The 23,172-nt window shown below is 35.0% G+C and overlaps 1 protein-coding gene across 3 annotated transcripts; it reads left to right on the top strand.

Moving 5' to 3' along the window:
- The first annotated feature begins 15,255 nt into the window (after positions 1-15,255).
- Positions 15,256-21,457, top strand: GA1 (Terpenoid cyclases/Protein prenyltransferases superfamily protein). 3 transcript variants are annotated; one of them, XM_088680554.1, is made up of 15 exons: positions 15,256-15,516; positions 16,316-16,393; positions 16,528-16,616; positions 16,721-17,027; positions 17,152-17,335; positions 17,513-17,727; positions 17,885-18,005; positions 18,108-18,220; positions 18,355-18,581; positions 19,206-19,321; positions 19,664-19,762; positions 19,870-20,085; positions 20,537-20,660; positions 20,823-21,026; positions 21,135-21,457. In XM_088680554.1, the coding sequence occupies exons 1-15, from the start codon at positions 15,414-15,416 to the stop codon at positions 21,354-21,356; spliced, it is 2,418 nt and encodes an 805-aa protein (XP_088536680.1). In that variant the 5' UTR covers positions 15,256-15,413; the 3' UTR covers positions 21,357-21,457. The 3 variants fall into 3 exon arrangements, with proteins under 3 accessions (XP_088536680.1, XP_088536681.1, XP_068337207.2); XM_088680555.1 differs by having other exon boundaries at positions 15,398-15,516; positions 16,537-16,616; XM_068481106.2 differs by lacking the exon at positions 15,256-15,516 and adding an exon at positions 16,016-16,241.
- Positions 21,458-23,172: the final 1,715 nt, after the last annotated feature.

The following is a 23,172-nucleotide window of genomic DNA, read 5'->3' as shown; positions in this document are numbered from 1 at the left end:
AGTCCTTAATAATAAAAAAATTAAAAAAAAAAAAGAGAAAAAAAACAGCATTGAGATCAGTTTCTTATGGAACAAGAAAACAAGATTTTTTTTTTTTTTTTTTGAACAAACGATATTATCTACACTAAGGAGGGATGGGCTTAGCCTCACAATAGGCTAGCAATAATGCGGTTCAAATTCGCCTTTGACGAGAATCGAATCTAAGATCTCTCACTTACAAGTAAAGAGGAATACCACTAGAACGTAGTACTAAGGAGTGAAACAAGAAAACAAGATTTAATTTCCTATATGGAATTTAATAGGGAATCCTATCTGATCTGGTAAAGACTATATTTATATATAATGGCCTCTCTTTTCACAAAACACCACTTAAATCTCTACTTACACGTGTGGAGAAAGGAAGATCAAAGAGAGAAACGCCTAACCCTAACTCCTGCATTCTCTTTGTCTCGCTCTCCCTATCTTTCTCCTGCAGTATCCTTTTTCTCAAACAAAGCCATGTTGGAATCCCGATATCCTGTCGGATCAGGATCCGGATCCGTCAAGGGGTGGCATGCGGCGGAACTGGCTAAGTTCAAAGCGTTCGACGACCGTGAGGACAACGACCACGATATCCAGAATACTAATTAAAGGTATGCTTTTTTCTTTTTGATTTTTTGTCTTAGGGTTTATCTGTGATGGGGAAGATGATCTGGAATTTGCAATTGGCTAGCAACAACTATGCAATGCTTTGAATTAAAGAAGGAAAAGTAAAGGGGTCTTTAGTTATATGTTTGCTTGCTTGCGCATTCTATTAGGAATTTGTCGTCTGAGCAGCGCTGTGTAAGTGCCTTACAGCGCTTCTATGGCCCCTAAAAAACATTCAAATTTTACAGCGCTTCCATGGCGAAATTAATATTCAAGCATGTATACATCACTATCAGATGCAGTTTGATTGTGATCAGAGACCGTCTAACAGCAACTAGAAATTAGACATATAGAAAACATACCATCATTCTGCTAGTTTGTGGGCACATCGATGCTCTCTTATCATTAGCCTCATGGTTTGCGAGTGCTGATTTCCATAGCAAGTAAGCTTTTTATTCTGATCACAATACTTGGAAAATGGGAATGCATGCTGTTTTCTGCTTTCTGTTCTATAGTTTATATTTTTGGTAAAGTACAAAAATTACTTCAACTATTAGTGTCACGACACTTTCATACCTCATTTTTTTTTTAAATTGACAATGTCATACTTCATTTTTAGAATTTGGTTCAATATTATACCTTCCATTACTTGGCCGTTTACTTTTCAGTTAAATGCTGACGTGGTTTGATTCGGGACCTACTTTCTATTAAAAAATAATAAAATATTATTAAAAACTAAAAAAAAATTATTTAATATTTTTTAAAATAATAAAGAAAAGTGAAAAAAAAAAAATCCCTCTGTTCGACCCTTCCCCCCTCTCTCCCCATCTTCATCTTCTTCCCTTCTTAATCTTCAACCAAAACCCATCAACCCCTCGCCCCCCCCCCCCCGGCATGGGTAAATTTGTCGAAGTTTTAACCGCTCACCAATTTAACTTCAACTCCCAGAAGCTTGGGATGCTCATTCGTTCCACGCTTATTACTTCTTTGTACAAGAAGGGGTTGAGGTTGTCATGGTCAGCTCGGCAGGCTCATGGAAGGAGAAGGAGAAGGAGGAAGAAGAGGAAAAAAAGGAGAAGCAAGAAGGAGAAAAAAAAAAATTCCAACCCAACCCAGTTCGGTCCCCCTGCAACCCAGAAACCAGAAAGAAGAAGGAGAAGAAAAAGAAAAAAAAAACAAATCGTTCCCCCCCCCCCCCCCCCCCAAAAAAAATAACCCAACCTCCTGCCAATCCCAAATTCACCACCCTCATCTATTCTCCACATCGTCTTCCGCATCCATCCTCTACCCATCTTCCCGCCGACCGGATTTGGAAGAAGAAAAAGAAAAAAAAAAAACAAATCGTTCCCCCCCCCCCCAAAAAAAAAAAAAACCCAACCTCCTGCCAATCCCAAATTCATCACTCTCATCCATTCTTCACATCGTCTTCCGCACCCATCCTGGGAAGGAAGAAGACAAACTGAGAGTGGGTGCCCCGGGGGGGGGAACACAAATTGGAAATTTTTTTTTTCTTTCTTTTTTTTAAAGGGGTTTGCAGGTGGTGGGGGTGGGGGAAGAAAATGAAGATGGGGAGAAGAGAGATGAGGGGGAGGGGAAGGACGAACTGAGGGTTTTTTCTTTTATTTTTTTTATTTTTTATAATGATTTTTTGTTTTTGTTTTTTTACTTTTTATTATTATTTTAATATTTAAAAATATAAATATTTTTTTTTAGTTTTTAATAATATTTTAATGATTTTTTAATAGAAAGTTGGTCTGGAATTAAATGACGTGAGCATTTAACTGAAAGGTAAATGGTCAAGTAACGGAATGTATAACATCAGACCAAATTCTAAAGATGAGATATGATATTGTTAATTTTAAAATATGAGTTATGAAAGAGTCGTGACACCAATAATTAAGCTAGTTTTTTGTACTTTATCCTTAGATTTTTGTAGCAGGATAATTTCGCCGGGGCCGGGTGTCTTATTTATTATTTATATTATATATTTTAGGCATTCAAGTATTCTGACTTTTGAACTTTAAACAAATTAACAGACAAAGAGGAATGTGTCCAAAGAGAAACAAACAAAGAGGAGGAAGATTTACAAAAGGGTGTTGGAGACTCAATGACTCGACTGACTCAACTGGAACTCGATGACAAAGAAGAAGAAGAAGGATTCAAACGATTTGATGCTGGCTGTGCAATTTGTTGTACAGAAGGTAACCACGGCACTGGTACTTGTCCGTACTGGGATTTTGTTCCAGCGGGCGTTACCGTGAGCAGCAAACATGATATAGGTTGTAAGTTCTGTGGTCATCTTGCTGGTTACCACGGGGGTGAGTACGAAAAGGACTATAAAGCTCGCGTTGTTATGAAATAATGCTACCGGTGTAGGAAGGCAGGGCACTGGGATGAAGAATGCGCGGGATATATCAAGTCAGAACGCGGCGATTGGTTTTTAAAGCTGTTGGCAAAGGGATGTTGTATTCGGTTGGCTCAGTAGTTGAGGGATGCAGTGTCATTACTTTGACAGCCGCCCTTCCTTTTTGAATTTTTATACGTAACTTGGGGAAGATTCCACATTTTAACTCCATGTGGTTGTGAGACCTGGTCATTTGGAAACAGTTGTTTGAGGTCAAGTAGTAATTTTGAAGTCATAAGATGAAGGGACATGTATTTACGAGTTTGTAGCAATTTTCATGCCTGTTTTTGGGAGCTCGGATGTGTCCAGCGCGAATCTTTGAATGTCTTTCGATCGATCAAAGTGTTTCGTCACTCTCTTATTGACCAAGAGCTCTGCTGCTCGTCCTAAATCATCCATCCCCCAATATCCTCACTGGCACTTGAGTCTTGGTTGTTGTTCGTGAGTACCACCAATAAAATACGAAACAAACAGACCATCGATACCTCATACGAAACAGAGCTTCGGTTTCTTTCTCCGAAGGTAAAAAACAAATTTACTAGCTCTAATTTTGACCCTTTTTTTTTTGCTATTATTTTGTATATTATTGTCTGTAATTTTGTCCAACATGCTTGAATGTTCTTCTACCTTGAAGTTTGAAGGGCCAGTGAATAGTGAAGTGTTCAGTTTATATTCTGCAGGTTAACACGTGATAAGCACGTGACATATGGGAATTGGCTCATTGATTTGTGTATTAGGCCTGGTAAGTGGGCCCCAGCGGATGTGCAGTATTATGGGCTTGGGTTTTGAGTCCATTTTATTTATGGTTTTGTGTCACCAAATGTTATTGGACCCTTACAGGAAAGAACAGGTCAGCACAAACAGAATTGAGAGAACAACAGAAGAAACTAAAAGAAAACAAAAGGTCCTAGCGTCAATTTTGGATTGTTGTGGTTTAAAAAAAAACTGTGTTTGATATGTTTTACTAATAATCAACTGTAAAATAAAACAGTTTAGCGTTTGATAAATTGTAAAAATAAAGCAATGTTTGATAAACTGTAAAAATAAAGCAATGTTTGATAAGCTGCTTCTGGTGGTGGTAACAATTGTGGCAATTATGGTTGTGGTTAGGGTTTATAGTGGTAGGTGGTGGTGATCATTTTGTTCTTAAAGGGACAAAATGCGTCTATAAGGATAAATATATCTTTTCGAAAACTAAGGATGTTATTGCGTAATTGATTAAAGCCGCACTCTTTATTTATCAACACTCTTTATTTTATTATTACTTATCTTTAAAATGAAGCAGCTTTTAATGAAAAATGAGATATCAAACACTTGTGAATTCGATAGGTTGTTTTCTAATAATTTACGAAATCGTAAAATCTTATATTTGACAATTAATTCATTCAATTTTCCTTTTTTAGAGGACATTCTCATATTTAAATTATGCATCAGATGTACTAATATTCTATCCCATTCATCTGAAATCTTTGTTCAAACCCTTTGTTATTAGGTGAAAGATCCCTCTTCTTTACATTTGTTACGACTCTATCTTCACGAGTATTATAATTGGAGTAGTAATAAACCTATCCACCCTTGCTATATCTATGGCCGGCTTGTCCTTTATGAGAAGGGGTAGTTACTCGCCAACTCCAAAAGATTAATATATAAAAAAACATTGGGTAAATGACAAAAAACTACCTCAACTATTGGTCTCACGATACTATTATATCATCTTTTAAAATTGACAATGTCATACCTCATCTTTAGAATTTGGTCCGATGTTATACCTTCCGTTACTTGGCCATGAATTTTTCAGTTAAATGTTGACGAGGCTTGATTCGGAGTCCACTTTCTATTAAAAATTTAATAAAATATTATTTAAAACTAAATTTTTTTTTAATTTTTTTAAATATTAAAATAATACAGAAAAGTAATAAAAAAAACCCTCAGTTTGTCCCTTCCCCCTCTCTCTCTCTTCTCCCCCTTCATCTTCTTCCCCCTACTTGCTTAATCTTCAACCAAAAAAAAAAAAAAAAAAAAAAATTTGAAAACCCATCAACCCCATCAACCCCCCCCTCCCCCGAGAACCCCATACTTGAACCCCTCCGCCCAGATCCTGTCACACCCCCTAAAAATATCATCACCGCACCAACACCCCCCCCCCCCCCCCCAGATCCCAAGATCCCATCACCCCACCAACCTCCACCCTTTCCCAAAACCCTGATCCCTCCCACACCTGCAACCCAAATCCACCACCCCCCAACTTGCAGAAGAAGAAGAAGAAGGAAGAAGAAGAAGAAGAAGAAGAGAGAGAGAAGGAATTAAAAAAAAAAAAAAAGGAAGAAGAAGAGAGAGAGAGAGAGAGAGAGAGAGAGAGAGAGAGAGAAAGGAAGAAGAAGAGAAAGAGAGAGAAAAAGGAAGAAGAAGAGAAAGAGAGAGAGAGAGAAAGGAAAAAAAAAAAAAAAAAAGAAGAGAGAGAGAAAATAAGAAGAAGAAGAAGAAGAAGAAAGGAAAAAAAAAAAAAAAAGAAGAAGAAGAAGGAAACCCAGTTCGTCTGTATCCCCTCCCCCCCCCCCCCCCCCAACCCAACCTGCAGAAGAAGAAGAAGAAGAAGAATAAGAGAGAGAGAGAGAGAGAGAACAAAAAAAGAAAAAGAAAAAGGGAAACCCAGTTCGTCCCTTGCCCCCCAAAGCCAACCTGCAACAAAGAAAGAAGAAGAAGATGAAGAAGAAGAAAGGGTAAAAAAAAAAAAACCCAGTTCGTTCATCCCTCCCCCTCACCCAGCCTGAAGAAGAAGAAGAAGAGAGAGAAAAGAAGAAGAATTTTTTTTTTTTTACTTTTTTTAAATATTTTAATATTTAAAAATATTAAAATATTTTTTTTGTTTTTAATAATTTTTTAATGGAAAGTGGGCCTCGAATCAAGTCACATCAGCATTTAACTGAAAAATACATAACCAAGTAACGGAAGGTATAACATTGGACCAAATTCTAAAGATGAGGTATGACATTGTCAATTTTAAAAGATAAGGTATGATAGTATCGTGAGACCAATAGTTGAGGTAGTTTTTTGTAATTTACCCAAAAACATTGTATGTTCATTTGCTCCAACAAAACATCAAATTGTAAAAAACATTTAAAAAGAAAATCCAATTAGTAAAAATGAGCATTTTTTGACATTTAGTTGTAGAATGATCAATTTTTAGTAAAAACAACATATTGATCATATATTGATATCTCAACGATGCATTAACAACCACACAACAATAATATGATGACAACATAATAAACACTAATCATTTATGCAACCAAATGTCAAAAAGTGGTTATCTTTGCTAATTACCCAAAAAGAAAAGACATGCAAATTGTCACCAAATTAAGTATAGGTTTTACTTTTAGAATTATTGGTTGCCATAGTAAAAAGAGCGTTATTCTTCAGTTCATTGTGTTTAGAGTAGCAATATTACTTGTAGTTGAAAAGAAGCACCGCTCTTTCTCTCCCAAAGTCGAGAACCCCTAAATCAAATCTTACATTCAGCCGCCAACCCTTCCTCTTGGGTGAGGTCGGTTGCAACCCCATATTCTTCTTCTCGAATCCCTTTCTCCTTCTTTCCTAACCCTATCTTCTTCTTCTTCTTCTTTTTAGCCTTGATTTATGGTAGTTTTACCAAATTTCCTTGACCTTTGTCTCAATTGTTGGCAAATCCTGTTGCTGATCAAAGTTTTATGCCTTTTGTTTCCAAATTGTTATTTTTAGCTGCGAGCTACTGCCCACTTAGTTCGGCTATTCAGCTTCTCGACTTCTTCCTCCATGGACTTTGGTTCGAGGCTTGCTTTGGGTTTCAGTGGCTGCTAAAGTGCAATTATTTAGTAAGATTATGGCTTCTAGTGCAGGTCGCTTGTCCATTCCTATTTGTCCATCCTTTCAGTTTGTTGGTTCTTCTTCCTAATGGCGACAACTTGGCTATGATGGTGTAGCTATTTTGGTGGAGTAGGCTGGTTTTCGTTTTCAGATCTAGAATCTTTGGCTTAGGCATTGTTATGGGCTCAATTGGGGGCTTGTTTCCTTGTTTTACTTTTATAGTGGGGTGCAATATTACTTTAGGGTTTTGGATTGTTCTTGAACTTACCTCACTTTGTATTAGTGTGCTTTATTTTTAATGAAATTAGTGGCTTGACAAAAAATAAAAAGAGTTTTACTTTTTTTTAGGGATCTTTTGATATAGACGTCTCAGTTTTGAATATTCTAAATTAAACATCCACGCCTTTTAGTCATTTGATTAAACTTTTTTTTTTTTGTCATAATTTTGGTTCTATATGTATTAGAATTAATCATTTTCTTTATCAAAATTGCATGACATGTCACTACCCATCTTTACTAAAATCTGACGCCACATCATATTGAAACAAATTTCCTATAATCTAGCCTTTTGATCTCCTCCATTAGACATAATTGTTAAAAAAGTAACTTTTTTTTAGAGTGCAAAAAAGTTGGTTAGATTTAATTTATTTTCACAATAATGCTACAATTAGCAATAATTATCTATGATTTAAGGAAATTTTCTTCTCCAAAACAGTCTAAAATATTTTTATATCCCACAAAATCAAATGTACCAAAATAAGTTTTTCTTTTAGTACATTGAGAGAAAATAGGATTCAGAACAACATAAACGTACCAATACACAATGTGTACGAAATCGAACATACCAAAATAAAAATATTGTACTAATCTCAACAATAAGTATTAAATCAAACGTACCAAAATTGCAAAACAACGTACCAATCGATGATTTTTACAAATTTAAACGTACCCGAGATAAAAAAATAGATAATGTATTGTACCTAATAATAAGTCATCAATAACTACACATAAAAAACAGCAAAAAAAAAAAAAAAAAAAATCACAAAAGAATGCTGAGATGACTATTGATCAAAGCACTTTAATCAATCTTAAAAATGCAAAGATGTTTAATTTAAATGATATAGAAAAATTGTAGAGGATTCAAATTTTCTCTTTTTTTTTTTTTTTTTTTTTTTTTTTTTCATTGACAGGGTTATTAATTGAGGAAACGACTGCAACCTTTTGCGATTAAAATATTAGTTTAACGTTAAGTTAATTACCTTTTGAAGCATGTTTGTAGCTTTTATGTTTTTAATCAGCAAGCACATTAGTCATGCATACGACGCAATAGCAAGCAATTAGAATATTAATTTTATTTGAGTTCCATCCTACATATTATATGATAATGCTTGTGTCCCTCCTAGGAGACTTATTTATCTACTGTTTACAATTAACAAATTTTTACTGTTTAAGCATTTGAAGATTGTTTAGTTACTATGCACAAACAAATGAACGGTACATTCTAAAAATGCTACTTGTTATCAAAATTATTAATTGGTTTAACATGTACGGATGACTAAACAATCTCTAAATTAAATGATTTTGCATATATGATCCTTATATAATTATGAAAAGAATAAATAATTCTGAAAATTATGTTCAGACAATAAAAAAACGTTTATCGTAGGTGAGACAGATATATTTCCCATGAAAAATGCAAGCATTAAGCATAAACTCGTGGAGTAAAGTACAAAAACAGATATGCCAATTACAAGCAGCATAATAAGGCATATATTCCTACACTTTGAGGAATCAAATGGTATCCACACAATCTCTCAAATTATTTCAAAAATGATCTTACGTAACACATGTTCTTAAGTAACACTGCATATAATCGAAAATATTAGCAACATATAATATGATTAATAATTATTTGCTACTGATGGTATAACGTGACAATTTTTCATCACTAATAATAATGTTTTTGAGAACACCAACTATATTAGCAATATTATGTCAGAGCATTTTTAGCATTTTTTTTCTAAATTGTAATCTTTTCTTGATGCTATGACAAAAGACTTATTGCTACGTGACAACTTTTTTCCATTGTTTTTTTATTTTTCGTTTCAATGATCTCAAATTTTAATGTTTGCCATGAAGCGGAGGCCAACGATTTGTTCATTTTCGACGCATTAAGGAAATGAACCTAAATAAATTACAAAGATTGATAAAAACGCGTTGGAATTCTTTATGTTTGTTTTCTTAAACAACAATTAGACAAAAATGAAAGCTCAACCACTTAAGTTCTTAACGACGTAACTGTTGAAAGTATCAATTTTACATTGAGAAAAGGAATGTTACACCACTTAAGTTCTTAAGGACGTAATTGTTGAGAGTATCAACCTACATCGAGGAAAGTAGGGATTTTGCATGTTGAAGAATGTTGAAGCTCCACCATAAAACCAATTGTCAATATGAAGAATAGCAAACTTACTTATAAGTCCATGCAAGGTCCCTTCTCCCATCAATGTAGGATTCATTCTCAAACACCCTTTCACATGTGAGGAATTTTCAAGCCTAACACGTGGACAACACAACGGGGTTACGTGGAGCGTGTGTGACAGTTTGGCTTCACACGTGGGACAATTTGCTCTGATACCATGAAAAAAGTTGAAGTTCCACAATAAAACCAATTAAAGATATGGGGAGTAGCCTAATATACTTATAATCTCATGCAGGTCCATTTTCTCATCAATGTGGGATTCATTGTCAAAACATGTGCTTGAAGTAATTAGACTACTTTCTATATTGCTAATTGATTTTATAATGGAACCCCAACTTCTTTTATGGTATCAAGTCAGGTTGTCCCTCGTGTTAAGCCCAATTGTCACACGTGTCCCACGTTACTTGATTTTTGTTGTCCACGTCCTAAACTTGAAAATTCGCCACACGTGAGGTGATGTATTGAGAATATCAATCCGACATCGGAAAAAGAAAGAACATTGCATATGTAGCACATCATGTGCTTACAAGTGATAACACTACTCTTCATTTTACCAATTAATTTTATGGTAGAACACACCTTCTTTAGTAACTATATTTTAATACGAGTATACACTTATTTAGTCATACTTCGTTCCTAAGTTAAAATTCTTTTGTTGTTTGTGTTTGTTTTTTTTAAGAAAATTAATAAAGAAGAGGAAAAAAGCATATTCATCATCAGAAACGAATGGGATGCTATGCAGGAAACAAACATATAAAACAAAACATAATAATCTTTCACTTCTCATTTGACATAAGTCAAATCTTGTGATCTACTTGCTGCCTGACTTGCGAAGCTTTGAATTCTTTCCTCCCTGGATCTGACCTCGCCCAAAGGAAGTGATCAATTATTCATTTATGTTACTGACTAATTAGACGTCCTTAAACAAAGCTTAATGCATCTCTCATAAAAAGACAATGCCTTAATGTATCTAATAATTACAATATTTTCTCACTTTCATAACTTGACATTATTTCACCGTAAAAATATTATAATCGAAAATGATATTCTCTTTATCATCATCTGAAGGTATTTTTAGAATAGTTCATCGGTTTAGATGCCGTTTAATCATTCTAATAAATAAAAAATAATAATTGAAAATTCATCATGAGGATGATACTAATTACATAATCATCTATTTGTTTGATACTTATATTGGATAGATAAATGATCTTTAAATAGAATATTTTTTTAATGATAATTTTATATAATATTAAATAATAAAGATAATTAATATTTCGACTATGACGTTTGTACAGTTAAATAATATCACACTAAGAGCTGATTTGGTATTGTTGTGCTTTGAAAAAAAAGATGCTTCTGCTGTGCTGTGAGAATAAGCAGCTGTGAAATAAAGCAGCAGAGTGTTTGGTAAACTTTTTTGTAAAAGTGCTTTTGAAAAGAAAAAAAATGCAGTATTATAGTGTTTGGTAAACTTTTATGTAAAACAGATGTGAAAAAAAGCCAGTTTTTCAAAGCTAGGTTTTGCAGCTTCTTGTTTTTGGCTTTTTTTTTTCACCTAAAACTGTGAAAAAAAACTGAAGCTGAATGTTTACCAAACACAAAAACAGCTTCCAGCTTTTTTTGATACCAACATTTTTCAGAATCACCTCAGTACCAAACCAGGCCTAAATGAGAAAGATGACTTCCCCATTTATTGGAGGGATAGTGCTATAAGTAGACCAAATTTTTAGATCAAATATGCAAATCTTGTGACGTGCCATCAATAATAAATGAGCACGTTAATCAACAGTTAAATAATAATTCAATTATCAGCAATTACATATGGTTTACGAAATATGGTTTAAACACGGCTGCAGATTCGCTGTCCCCTTTTACGTGTCTTCTTTGTATCTCGTTTACTAATATTTTGACACATATCCTCTAACTTAACTGAGAGATAACACCGTTAAGTTTTTATTTGACATTTAAAAATTAAAAACAAAATCAAACACAGGAGGATCCTTCTACAGATTTTTGAGTTCCTTCAGATCAAAATCCATAGATCAAAATCCCTAACCAAAAACCCCAGATCAAAATCCATAACCAAAACCCATGAGACACAACGAAGACGACGATAGGCCGAGTTACTGAGAGAGAACGAAGATCCGCTTGGATGCCATCTGCGAAACTCATATTTTTCTTCTCAAACCCTGATAGGCCGAGTTAATGAGAGTGAAAACGAAGACGGCGACAAATCGAATTCGGTTGAAGCGGAAACGGAAAGAAAGAGGAAGGGAAATGCGATTGATTTTTGATGGCGGAGATGGGTGATTGAGAGTGCAGAAGGTGTTTGAAAATACGACTGAGAGAGACTTGGTCTTGGAATTCTATGATCAGGTGTTACTGCCAAAAGGTTCTTCACCATGAGTCATTGAAGATGTATAATGGGTCTTGATGGGTTGCTTTCGCCTTGTGCTCAATTGGGCTCATTGAATTACTTAGGAATTTTTAAATGGCGAAAATTGAAATAACGAGATTTTATTTTCTAGAATTTATAAATTTTCTTATTTGGTTAACCTTAAAAAAACAATAGAATTGAATACCGACTTTATTATTTTTAAACTCTTAATCATAGAAATTGGAAAATGACATCTATTTACATGTAATTTAAACTTGAGAATTGGACGTCTTAAATTCCAATTTTTTTTAACGCGGAAATTCTAAATTTCTATGTTTATGAATCCAAACAAGGGAATTGGTGCATGTCAATTTATAAATTCCGACTTTTATCCAAGTTCCAAGTTTATTTCCCTCGTCCAAACATAGTGTAACAGAGTTATTTCTTAGTTAAGTTAGAGAACATGTGTCGAAATATTAGTAAACGAGACACAAAAGAGACATGTAAAAGGGGACAACAGATCTGCAGCCTTTAAACACATGCCTCCCCAACATTTACCCTATAAAGAATGAGAGAAGTATAATCCACTATTCATGACTAATTTGGAAGTGATTTTAAAATGACTGAAAGCGTTTTAGAGAAAATGTTTTTTGGTTCCAAAAGCACTTCAAGTGCTTTTCAGGATTCATTTGCCTCTTTTACTAAGGATTGATTCCAAACACATTTTCATCAAAATCACTTTTAGTCATTTTAAAAACCCTTCTAAACAATCCCTAAATTATATAGTGAATTTAGATAATTATTCTATACCTACTATAATAATAACAAATAAAAAAGTTGGAAACAACAATAATTTTTCGTGAGTTGAGGTACCAAGAATAGATACATTGTTGGTTCTGTGTAGAAGGATTTATTGCCTTTTGGAACTTAACCTGTCGGAAGGTATGATTATACACCCCACTCCATGGGGCCAAGACTTACTACTCTGATTGACATGCATTGGCTACAACCATATGACTTCAGAAAACATGACAAGTACAAGTTGAAAGAAACCTCCTGCTTAGTGCTTACAGCTCGAGTTTGGTCAAGCATATCTCGAACCCACGTCGCATTCTCAACTAGGTCTAAGATTGAATTAAGTTTTGGGTGTGATTTGTAGTGCTATCAATCTTTTTAAGTTATAACTTATAATACAATGTTCTATTTATTTATATAAACCTTGTGTGCATGACATATCAATTATAACGTTATTTGCACTAAAGAAAGGTGTATACCTAGATAATGCACTCAAAACAAAATAAGGTTACGAGGCTAGTCAGTACCCACAAGTATTAGTTATCCAACTCTCTATGCATCCATGTGGTAAACAATTCACGTCCAAAAAGCTCCAATTCACAATTATGGCGATGGTAATGACTGGCAGTGGTGGTGGTAATGACAGTTGTGGTGGTGGTTGTGGTGACTTGTGGTGGGGGCGGCGGTGGTAGCTGTGGTGGTGGTGGTAATGATAATGATGATGTAAGGTTAGTGATGGAGTAGTAGGTGGTGGTAATCACTTTATTCTCCAAAGGAGGACAAGTACATGTAGAATGATAAATGATGTCATTTTTAAAAATTAATGAGGGTATACATGAGTTAAATACTTATTGAAGGCTCAATGCCGATTTTACAAAAGAATCTTTTAAAAACAATATACATGCTACTTTTAAAAGTTGTTGTCTAGAAGTCATTGCTTTAAAAAATAATCAAAATATTTTATTTTTACCAAACACTTTTTATTGCTTATTTTAAAGTAAAGTAACTTTTGGTTAAAAAAAAAAAAAAAAAAAAAAAAAAAAAACACCAAATAGACGAGAAAGAAAAAATGGAATTTATTTTGGTTGTGCAAAATTTAGTTAATAACAAGTAGAAAACATATGAATTCTAAGTTTCCAAAAAAAAAAATATATATATATATATATATATATATATGAATTTTAAATGTCTACTAATATTATATAATACCCGTGCGGTATGGTATACGATCGTTAATGGTTGTAAACATTATTATCAAACTGAAAATGTACAGTTCGGTACAAATACATTATCATTACCAATTGGTATAAAATTTTGGTACATATTTAGTATGATACAGTTGGTAATTCGGTTAGTGCGATAATTTGATAAAAAATTTCATTCTTAGTTAAATGAGGATGGTGGGACCTAACAGAACACAAATAAATAAAAAATTCTAATTAAGTGGACCAACTTTTTAGATTAAAAATTAAATTCAATCCCTTAACCTCATGTCCATGTCAGCATGCATATTCCACCTCATATTTTATTTGTTTTTATAAGGTTTTATGGTTCTTTTCTTTTCCTATAATACCCCATCCACATATTTTTCTGCCTCATTCGAAATTCAAACAAACAATAATATCTTAGCTGCATATATAATATATGCACTTCATATGGTAGGTATTTTGATTTCTTTTGTTTTGATTTTATAAGGGTTACAAAATTGAAAAATTAAATATGGCTACTAATTATTATAAAATTGGAATAACAAGATCTCCATATAACATTGAAAACAAAATTTCTTTCCATGATATGCTTTTGCAATTAGGAGCCATGAAAGGGAAAGATGGAGAAGCCCATATCCATTTTTTTTTCATTCATTCATGCCAATTCCCATATCCGATATCTTATCTCCTTCTAGTTTTCTCTTAATCTTTAACATCGTGGAGTAAGGTTTGTGTATCTATATATACTATATATGATTGCGTATTAATAATGTTTCTTTATGTTTCAAATTTTTCATATGAGACTAAAAAAAGGTTGGTCCATGCTCTTCATGTGGTTATGCAAATTATGTTGCCATATTTACGAGAAAATATATAAAACAGCATTAGAGTAGTTACAATGTTTTTTTTCTTGGGTCATACGAGATATACCATATACGGTATTTATGATTAATTAGATACTATTTAAAATCGACTAGGCATTATACAATGTTTTTTATAGCCTCAATTGCCACACACTCGCTCGTTTTTATTTTTTACTTTTCTTGTTTTAATTTTTTTTCTTATTATCTTTGATATTATTATTTTTACTAAAATATAATTTAAAATAATAATAAATTTATTAACCATTCTCCATAGTTTTTTTATATTGTTTTTTTTAATGAAATTTTAATAAGAGAAGAGCAATTTGAATATTATGAAAGCTTCACTTTTTAGCCTTATATATATGAATTAGATACTGTTTAAAATTGACCAGGTAAAATGAATCTTTGGAATCTATGCAATTTTCCGGTATATTCATCCAAATGTGACTGTTCATGAATTAATGGTGGATAATATTCATTGAGCTAATTGGAAATTTCAGGTATTAATTTCCACAAAAAATACAAACTATATGATACATTCCCGTTTAAATAAATCTCCCCCATATGAAGTTTTATGTGACCAAACATTTTTCTAAATTTGAAACGATCACCAACCCTAAATAAAATAAAAGGGCAGTACTGCCCTCAATTCCATATTTCTCTTGGATGTGGATGATACCTTCCTCCTAGCAGGAATCTCTTGGGAAGTCCCTTCCTGTCCTCTCTCTCTCTCTCTCTCTCTCTCTCTCTATCATATTTTCGCTACTTCTACTTCCTCCACGCAGCAAACCACAATTTCCCCACCATCATCATGTCTTCTCATTCCACCCAACTTTTTCTCTCTGCACTTCCTCTAACTCTTCGACCCACCACCTCATCCTTCTCTGCCTTTAATCAACCAAAATATTTATCGGGTGAGTTCCCAAAACTTTTCATTTTTTGCATAATCTATTTTATTGTTTTTTTAAGTTTCTCTCCGACCCACACATCTTTGCTTTCTTTTTTCCCTACAGAGAAAAAAAACAAAAGATAGAAAAATACTTCCAGACCTTTTCTATTTTCTACCCTTTTTCTCAGCCATATGATCACTTTTACCTTGTTTTCTTTTAAATTCCCTACTGGGTTTTATTTAAACATCTACAAGATTGTCGATCTCTGGTTGTTCCGATCGATCTTGTTTTCTCATCATTTTCTTTTCATTTTCCTTCCCATTTTCTTCCATGTATGTTTGGTTCCCCAGAAAATTCAAGAAAAAACTGGTTGGACTTTCTTTGTTTCACGGCTTGCATGCAGAGGAAGATCTTCTCAAATTCCGATCATTTTTTGAGTTTTAATAGTTTGGTGTTTTATCACAAAAAATCTTGCTAATTGTAGTTATGAACTTCTCTCATATATTATTTTGTTGTATTAGACTCTGTTCTTGAATACGATCTTCTCTTTAGAGATAGCTAGAAGCTGTCTTCTTCTTTTCTGTGTCTTCTTTTTCTTGAACTTCCATGAGGTGTGCTGTCTTGGATTCTCCTCTGTATTTGGCAAAACCTCGTATATTTCACCATGCAAGCAACTGCCACATACTCTCTGCGACCGTTTCTTTGCATTAGACCTTTGTCTTTGTCCCATTTACGTGATTTACGTCACAGTAATTAAATTTCATTTATCCAATTAATGTTATTTCCGTTACAGTAATTAAGTTTTCACCACCTTTCCTTACAGGTGTTTGGCTATTTGGCGCTAATGGCAAAAGAGATTTTCGATCCAAATGCAGTGCGGTTTCCAAATCCCGCACTCAAGGTGATCATGCTATAGTATTCTTTTATACTTCTATTATTTCTTTCCTTTTTTTACATTTTTTTTTTACTTTTTACTGTGGTTGCTTCGTAAATATATACATACAGTTTTATATATCCTTATCTATGTACGATCAGAATATGCAGACGTGTTGCAAAATGGTCTGCCAGTGATAAAGTGGCATGAGATTGTGGAGGATGACATAGAAGGAGACGAAGCTCCTGAGGTACTAACAAAACTACATTTCTACTTTCAACAATATTTTACCTTTCTTTCAACTTCAATTTTTTTCTTCTATTTTTCTGATTTTTCCTTTTTGTTTTGAGAAAGGATTTTGGACAAATTAATAAGATCAAGCAACATGTGGAGACCATCAAATCGATGGTGGAGTCGATGGATGACGGAGAGATTACTATTTCGGCGTACGACACCGCTTGGGTGGCGTTAGTGGAGGATGTCGAAAGAAGTGGCTTGCCACAGTTCCCATCCAGCCTCCAGTGGATTGCCAACAACCAACTCCCAGATGGTTCTTGGGGAGATAGTGAGATCTTCACTGCTCATGATCGCATCATCAACACCATAGCTTGCGTTGTCGCACTCAAATCATGGAACGTTCATCCTGACAAGTGCGAAAAAGGTAACCGCTAACTAACCGGTCAATAAGTCAATACAGCGCTAACGACTAGTTTGGAATCTTATCCGGTCATTTTTGGGTCATCTACTGTGACCCTTTTTTTTTTTTTTGGCCGATGTACACGTAGGAATGACGTATTTCAAGAAGAACATAAGCAAGCTTGGCAACGAGAATGCCGAACACATGCCGATCGGGTTCGAAGTAGCTTTTCCTTCGGTTCTCGAAATGGCTAGGAGTTTAAACCTGGGCGTGCCTGATGATTGTGCTGTGTTGCATGAGATTTACGCCATGAGAGATCTAAAGCTCACAAGGTACATAGCACACAAGTCTCATAAACTTTTGGAATTTTTAAGTTTGTTATTTTTCAAATTAATTATAAAGAAACATTATCCACTGTGGATATATTATAATTTGGTCTGCTGGGTGTCTGTGAACTTTTGTACATGGTGTAATTATTAATCCTGGGTGTGCGCGTGTATGGGGAATAGGATACCGAGGGAAATAATGCACAAAGTGCCCACAACACTTCTCCACAGCTTGGAAGGAATGGCAGGTTTGGACTGGGAAAAACTTCTAAAACTGCAGTCCCAAGACGGCTCTTTCTTGTTCTCCCCAGCCTCCACTGCCTATGCACTCATGCAAACCAAAAACCCCAACTGCATGAATTATTTGTCCAAAGCTGTTCGCAAGTTCAACGGCGGAGGTAAGCAAGTGTGTCAGTTTTGCGTGCAAATAAATAGTATTATCCAAAAATCTGTTTAACAGTTTAACAGCATGCATGCCATTTGTGACTTCGCTGACCAAAGTTGGCCTCTCGAGCCGAATGATGACCCTAATTACCTTCTTCTATTTTATTTCAGTACCTAATGTATACCCAGTTGACTTGTTCGAACACGTATGGGTTGTGGATCGTCTGCAGCGCTTGGGAATCTCTAGGTATTTCGAGCCGCAGCTTAAGGAATGTATTAATTACGTAAGCAGGTGCGCTCGACAACTTACATTAATTTGACTAGTTTTTCAGCTTGACTGTCTCATTGTCGCATAGCGTATAAATAAAATTAACAAATATATTTTCTGTTATAGATATTGGACTGAGAAAGGAATTTGTTGGGCAAGAAATTCGGAGGTTCAGGATATTGATGACACAGCCATGGCATTCAGACTACTCAGGTTGCATGGCCACCAAGTGTCTCCTGGTAAGTTTTGTTACGCCATGTGTAGTAATATTACTGTAACAATCTGCATGCATAGGTAAAGGTATATATGTTTCTACTTTCGTTGGTTTAGTTAACAAATCTTGTTAATCAACCTAATTTGGTAATGAGGACAGATGTGTTTAAGCATTTCAAGAAGGGCAATGAATTCATCTGCTTGGTTGGGCAATCCACACAAGCTGTGACTGGAATGTACAACTTGCTTAGGGCTAGTCAGGTGATGTTCCCGGGAGAGACAATCCTTAAGGAAGCTAAGGACTTTTCAACCAAATTTCTGAGGGAAAAACAAGCTTCTAATGAGCTGCTGGACAAATGGATCATCACGAAGGACTTGCCCGGCGAGGTATATATAAAACATCAATTTTCCAAATTAGTTCATTTTTAATGAGAGCAATAGAGGGGCGTTTCAGTCTTTTCATTTCAATTTCGGGTCGAATTCCAAATTTACTTTTCAGTAAAAGAAATCAATAAGATGCCAAGCAATTTTCCGTTAAGGTCATATTTTTATGCGGTATATGCTACCAATTTACTTTATAACACAAAACCTTTTATTCATGTTATACTCTAGTTACATTACTGACAGTAAATATTAAACTTGTTGTCTGTTTATATTATAATATAAAATTTGTAATGTCACATATTGCTATCACAAACTTCCTTTAAAGAATGCGAAAGAGTATACATATACGTATGTTCCATATATCCTACTTTCCAAAAATAAATAAGAGTATTCTAAAGAGAAAGGGTCAGAAAAAAAAAAGTTGATATTATACTCTAGTTACATTAAGATTGTCGTCTTACTCATATTAGAATATGAAAATATACCCGAAAAATAATAACGTCCCTTTGCGATGTGTAAAGCAACTTACAACCGCGATTTGTCTTTTTATTAAGATTTATGCGTGTCTTATTGTACTCTCCAAAAATATAATAAGAATATTCTAAAGAGAGAGGGCAAATCAAACAGGTTGGGTACGCACTAGATGTTCCATGGTATGCGAGCTTACCTCGGCTGGAGACCAGATTCTACATCCAGCAGTACGGTGGCCGTGATGACGTCTGGATTGGCAAGACTCTCTACAGGTATTTTTAATTAATCAAACAAATGTCACTAAGTACTACGGTCTGATGGTATTCCTCTTCACTTAGAAGTGAGAGGTCTTAGGTTCGAATGTCGTGGATAGCGAATTCAATACCAAATTAGGCTGCCTATTGTGTAGTTTAACCAAACTTTCACTCTTTAATGTAAAAAATATCGATATACTCAACAAAAAAAAAAAATCAAACAGATGATCTGCCCCCGTAAGGGGACAGCATATAGGACTACCCGAATGAATAGTTAATTATTAACTAATTATTTCAATTAATTATTTGATATTTTCTAATAATTTTGAACTTGGAATCTAACGACTTGTTTGGTTCTAGGATGCCTTACGTAAACAACAATTTGTATCTCGACCTGGCAAAACTGGATTACAACAATTGCCAAGCACTGCATCTGATCGAATGGGACAACATTCAAAAGTATAAAACCTAATAATATTATATTTATGAATAGAAAATTATTATTAATTTTTGGAACTTGATTTTTTTGCATGTATACGATATTAAATTACGACATATATATGCAGGTGGTACGCTGAATGTAAACTTGAAAACTATGGATTGAGCACAAGAAGCCTCCTCATGGCTTATTTTGTTGCGGCATCAAGTATTTTCGAGCCGGAAAGAGCCAACGAACGACTTGCATGGGCTAAAACGACGTCGTTAACTGAGACAATTGGGTCTCATTTCAGAGAAAGAACTTCTGAGCAAAGGAAGGCCTTTGTACATGAATTCAAAACTAGGTAAGTAAATGTTATACAATTGTTGTTTGGTCTCTTGGTGTCTTATTCATCTGCCAGACACATTTGTGCCAATTCCAAAAGTAGGGTTCATTGCTAGGGTACCCAACAAAAGGCTACTAGGTAAACACAGACAAATCTTTGACCAAATAATAGTGTCATACAAAGCACCAAATAATCTACGCAAAAGTGGAAGTCCCAAGATTTAGATCTAGTAATAATGCACACCATCCATGTTACCAATTATTACTTTCTGCATCACATGATGGAAGCTACTGATACCCACTATGGTTGTTGTCGAGAAACACTACTTCGCTATTTTTGCGTATTAAATTGTTATTTGTCTACAAGGAATAATTGCGTACATAGAATAACGACCCTTGTATTTTCCGTTGTCGTGGAAGAGTTTTAGGCATTTTGGATGAGGCAGATTTACATGTGGCTTGTGTTACAGGAAGATGAATACCAACAAGAAAGGGCAGGGACTCATTGAGATCTTGCTGACAACCCTACACTGCCTCTCGTTGGACGCCATGGTGGCGCATGGCCAAGACATCAGCCACCCTCTACGCCAAGCTGTGAGTTTCTAGCAAAACATCCACTTTTTTTAGGCTTTGTTTGGCTGCCAAATCTCTATGTGCATTACCCAACTATTGAAATTAAACATTTCTACTGATCCCTAGCTAAAACTTTAATTTTGATTTTTTTCTTCTGTTTTTTCCTTTTTAATCAAAATGCAGTGGGAAAAGTGGCTTCTGAAGTGGCAAGAGAAAGGAGATGTGCACCAAGATGAAGCCGAGTTGCTGGTCGAAATGATAAATCAAACCGCCGGCCTTTTGCCTTCAGACGGGCTGTTGTTGTCCAGTCCAGAGCATGAGCAACTTTTCAAGATCACCAACACAGTTTGTAACAAACTTCGCTGCTACCAAAACCAAAACCATAAGGTCAGAAAATTAAACCTATTTCTGCATTAGGGTTAGCTCGCTCCTTTCTCCACGTTTTATGTTATCAGGCTGTTTTTATATTTTTTTTTTTCTCTTTTATTTTCTCAGGTGAATGAAAACGGCAGCTACATCAAGACAACTCAGGAAATCGAACCGGATATGCAGCAGCTTGTGCAAATGGTGCTGCAAAAGCCTTTAAATGGTGCCATAGAATCTTCGGTCAAGCAAACCTTTTTCACGGTTGCAAGGAGCTTTTACTACTCTGCATGCTCGGATCCTGGAACAATCAATGGCCACCTTACCAAAGTACTGTTCGAGAGAGTATTCTGATTGTTGTGTATAAGATTAGGCCCCAGAGCAATGCCTCTTTTAGTCATTGCATTTGTACTCAGTTCAACCCAGAAAGGGAAGTAAAAGTAAGTCATTGCGCATGTTCTTTGTTTTTGTGTGGTATCTGATGTGTTCCTCAATCACAACGGGGGAGAAACAATGAAAGTGAAGAAGGAAAAATTAGGGCTGTTCCCTTTCACGACAACACTTTAAACACGGTTTTAGGGTTTCACAGTAAAAAACACTTACAAACTTAAAAGAGAACAATCCTTAGGCTCGACTATTATTACACCCGATGTTATTTACCCGACGTTGTTTCAGGACTTATTATAGAATTTGATCTTGAAGTCTCACTAACATTAACAGTTGTCACGGGAGTTAAAGCTAAAAAAATTATTAGAGCTAATTCAACTGTCCAAGGAATGAAGACTTGCATGATGGGATTAAAATGAGAAGCAAAATAATGCACCATGCATGCATCAAGATCAATAATTACAAATTATAGAATAAATATAAACAAGTAAGGGCAGAAACACAAAACACAAAAGGTGATGGACACATCGAATGAGATAGACATTGTTGTCTGTCCATCAAACCCCTGCGGCAAACCAAATGAAAATTATCATAAAAAAATGAGTTCATCAATTTCAACCAAATTAATAAAACTGTGGTAAAAGCAACCATGATTAGTGAGTAAACAAACTGTTAATTACGAGCTTAACTAGCACATGAATACCAAAGCAAAAATAGCCAAGACAAACACTCTCACACTCTCCAGGAAAACGTCAACTCAAGTCGAATCCAAACACGGAAAAAGAACTGAAGAATTTTCAACATATATTGTTAGCATGAATACCTAAAGCTGATATTTTTCGAAGCAGCCAATCTCAGTGAGGATCGTATATACGGTGGTTTGCACAAATGTGGTTACTGGACAAATAGTTTAGTTCTGTAAGGAGTTTGATATCTTTCATACCTGTTGGTTTAAAAGAAAACTAATGAAAATGGCTTGAAAACTTTGAGTTTTAATGATAAGGACAAAATAAAGGGTAAAGTGAATAGTACCAGGATTGACTTTTTAGTGCAAAAATAGGGTTTTTCGTTAAAGTGAACAGTACCATGGGATTTTCGTTAAAACTCCCTTGGTTTAATGGTTTCCTGCTACGTGTAAGCATATTAACAATGGCGGACAATATTTGCATACATAACCCATGAAACAGTTCCTGGATTGGCCTTCACCCAGAGGTGGAAATTCACCGAATCCCCACATCTCACATCTTAAGATCTATTATCTAAAGAGGTAATGCACATAACGAGTGTTGTAGACATACGTGTAGAGCAAATTCTCTGCTAAATAACATCTTATAACGCAAGGCTACGTATCCCCAATTCCGATTGTAGGGTATAATCTCTCCTAAATGGCAGTCATATCACATCAAGAAGTGAGGTCCCATGAATGTAAAGGCAAGAAGGGTCTACCAAAGCAAAGACATAAGGTATAGAGAGAGCATAGATCGATGGTTGGCATCATGATGTCCCTCCGTGGTTGAGTTCAATCATGGAATGGAGTCCTTAAAATGTACTCCCTTCTTTTTTTTTTTTTATCTTAATCCAAAAAAGCACCTGACGAGATTGGATGGTGGGTGTGCATGTAGTGGAACCGCGGAAGTGTGATCTGATCTGAGGGCCACGACAGACAATGACAATGGGCTATAAGAGCTTTGAATGGGAAAAAAAAGCAGGAGGAAGATTTTGAGTATCAGAAGCATGAGACGCCAAAAGCAATATGACCATGCTTTTGGAGATTAACCCAGTT

Source organism: Pyrus communis, chromosome 11 (genome assembly GCF_041283825.1).
Source record: "Pyrus communis isolate YQ-2024b chromosome 11, ASM4128382v1, whole genome shotgun sequence".
In the NCBI taxonomy this organism is placed as follows: domain Eukaryota; kingdom Viridiplantae; phylum Streptophyta; class Magnoliopsida; order Rosales; family Rosaceae; genus Pyrus; species Pyrus communis.
The sequence above is the reverse complement of the archived record's forward strand: the minus strand, read 5'-3'. Positions and strand labels throughout refer to the sequence as shown.

What these genes read in the sequence shown, in the direction of transcription:
- GA1 (XM_088680554.1), top strand. Translation starts at nt 15,414, where the DNA reads ATGTCTTCTCATTCCACCCAACTTTTTCTCTCTGCACTTCCTCTAACT. An exon ending in AGAGATCTAAAGCTCACAAG is followed by an intron (nt 17,336 to 17,512) that starts GTACATAGCACA and finishes TATGGGGAATAG; the next exon opens with GATACCGAGGGAAATAATGC. An exon ending in ATTGGCAAGACTCTCTACAG is followed by an intron (nt 19,322 to 19,663) that starts GTATTTTTAATT and finishes GTTTGGTTCTAG; the next exon opens with GATGCCTTACGTAAACAACA.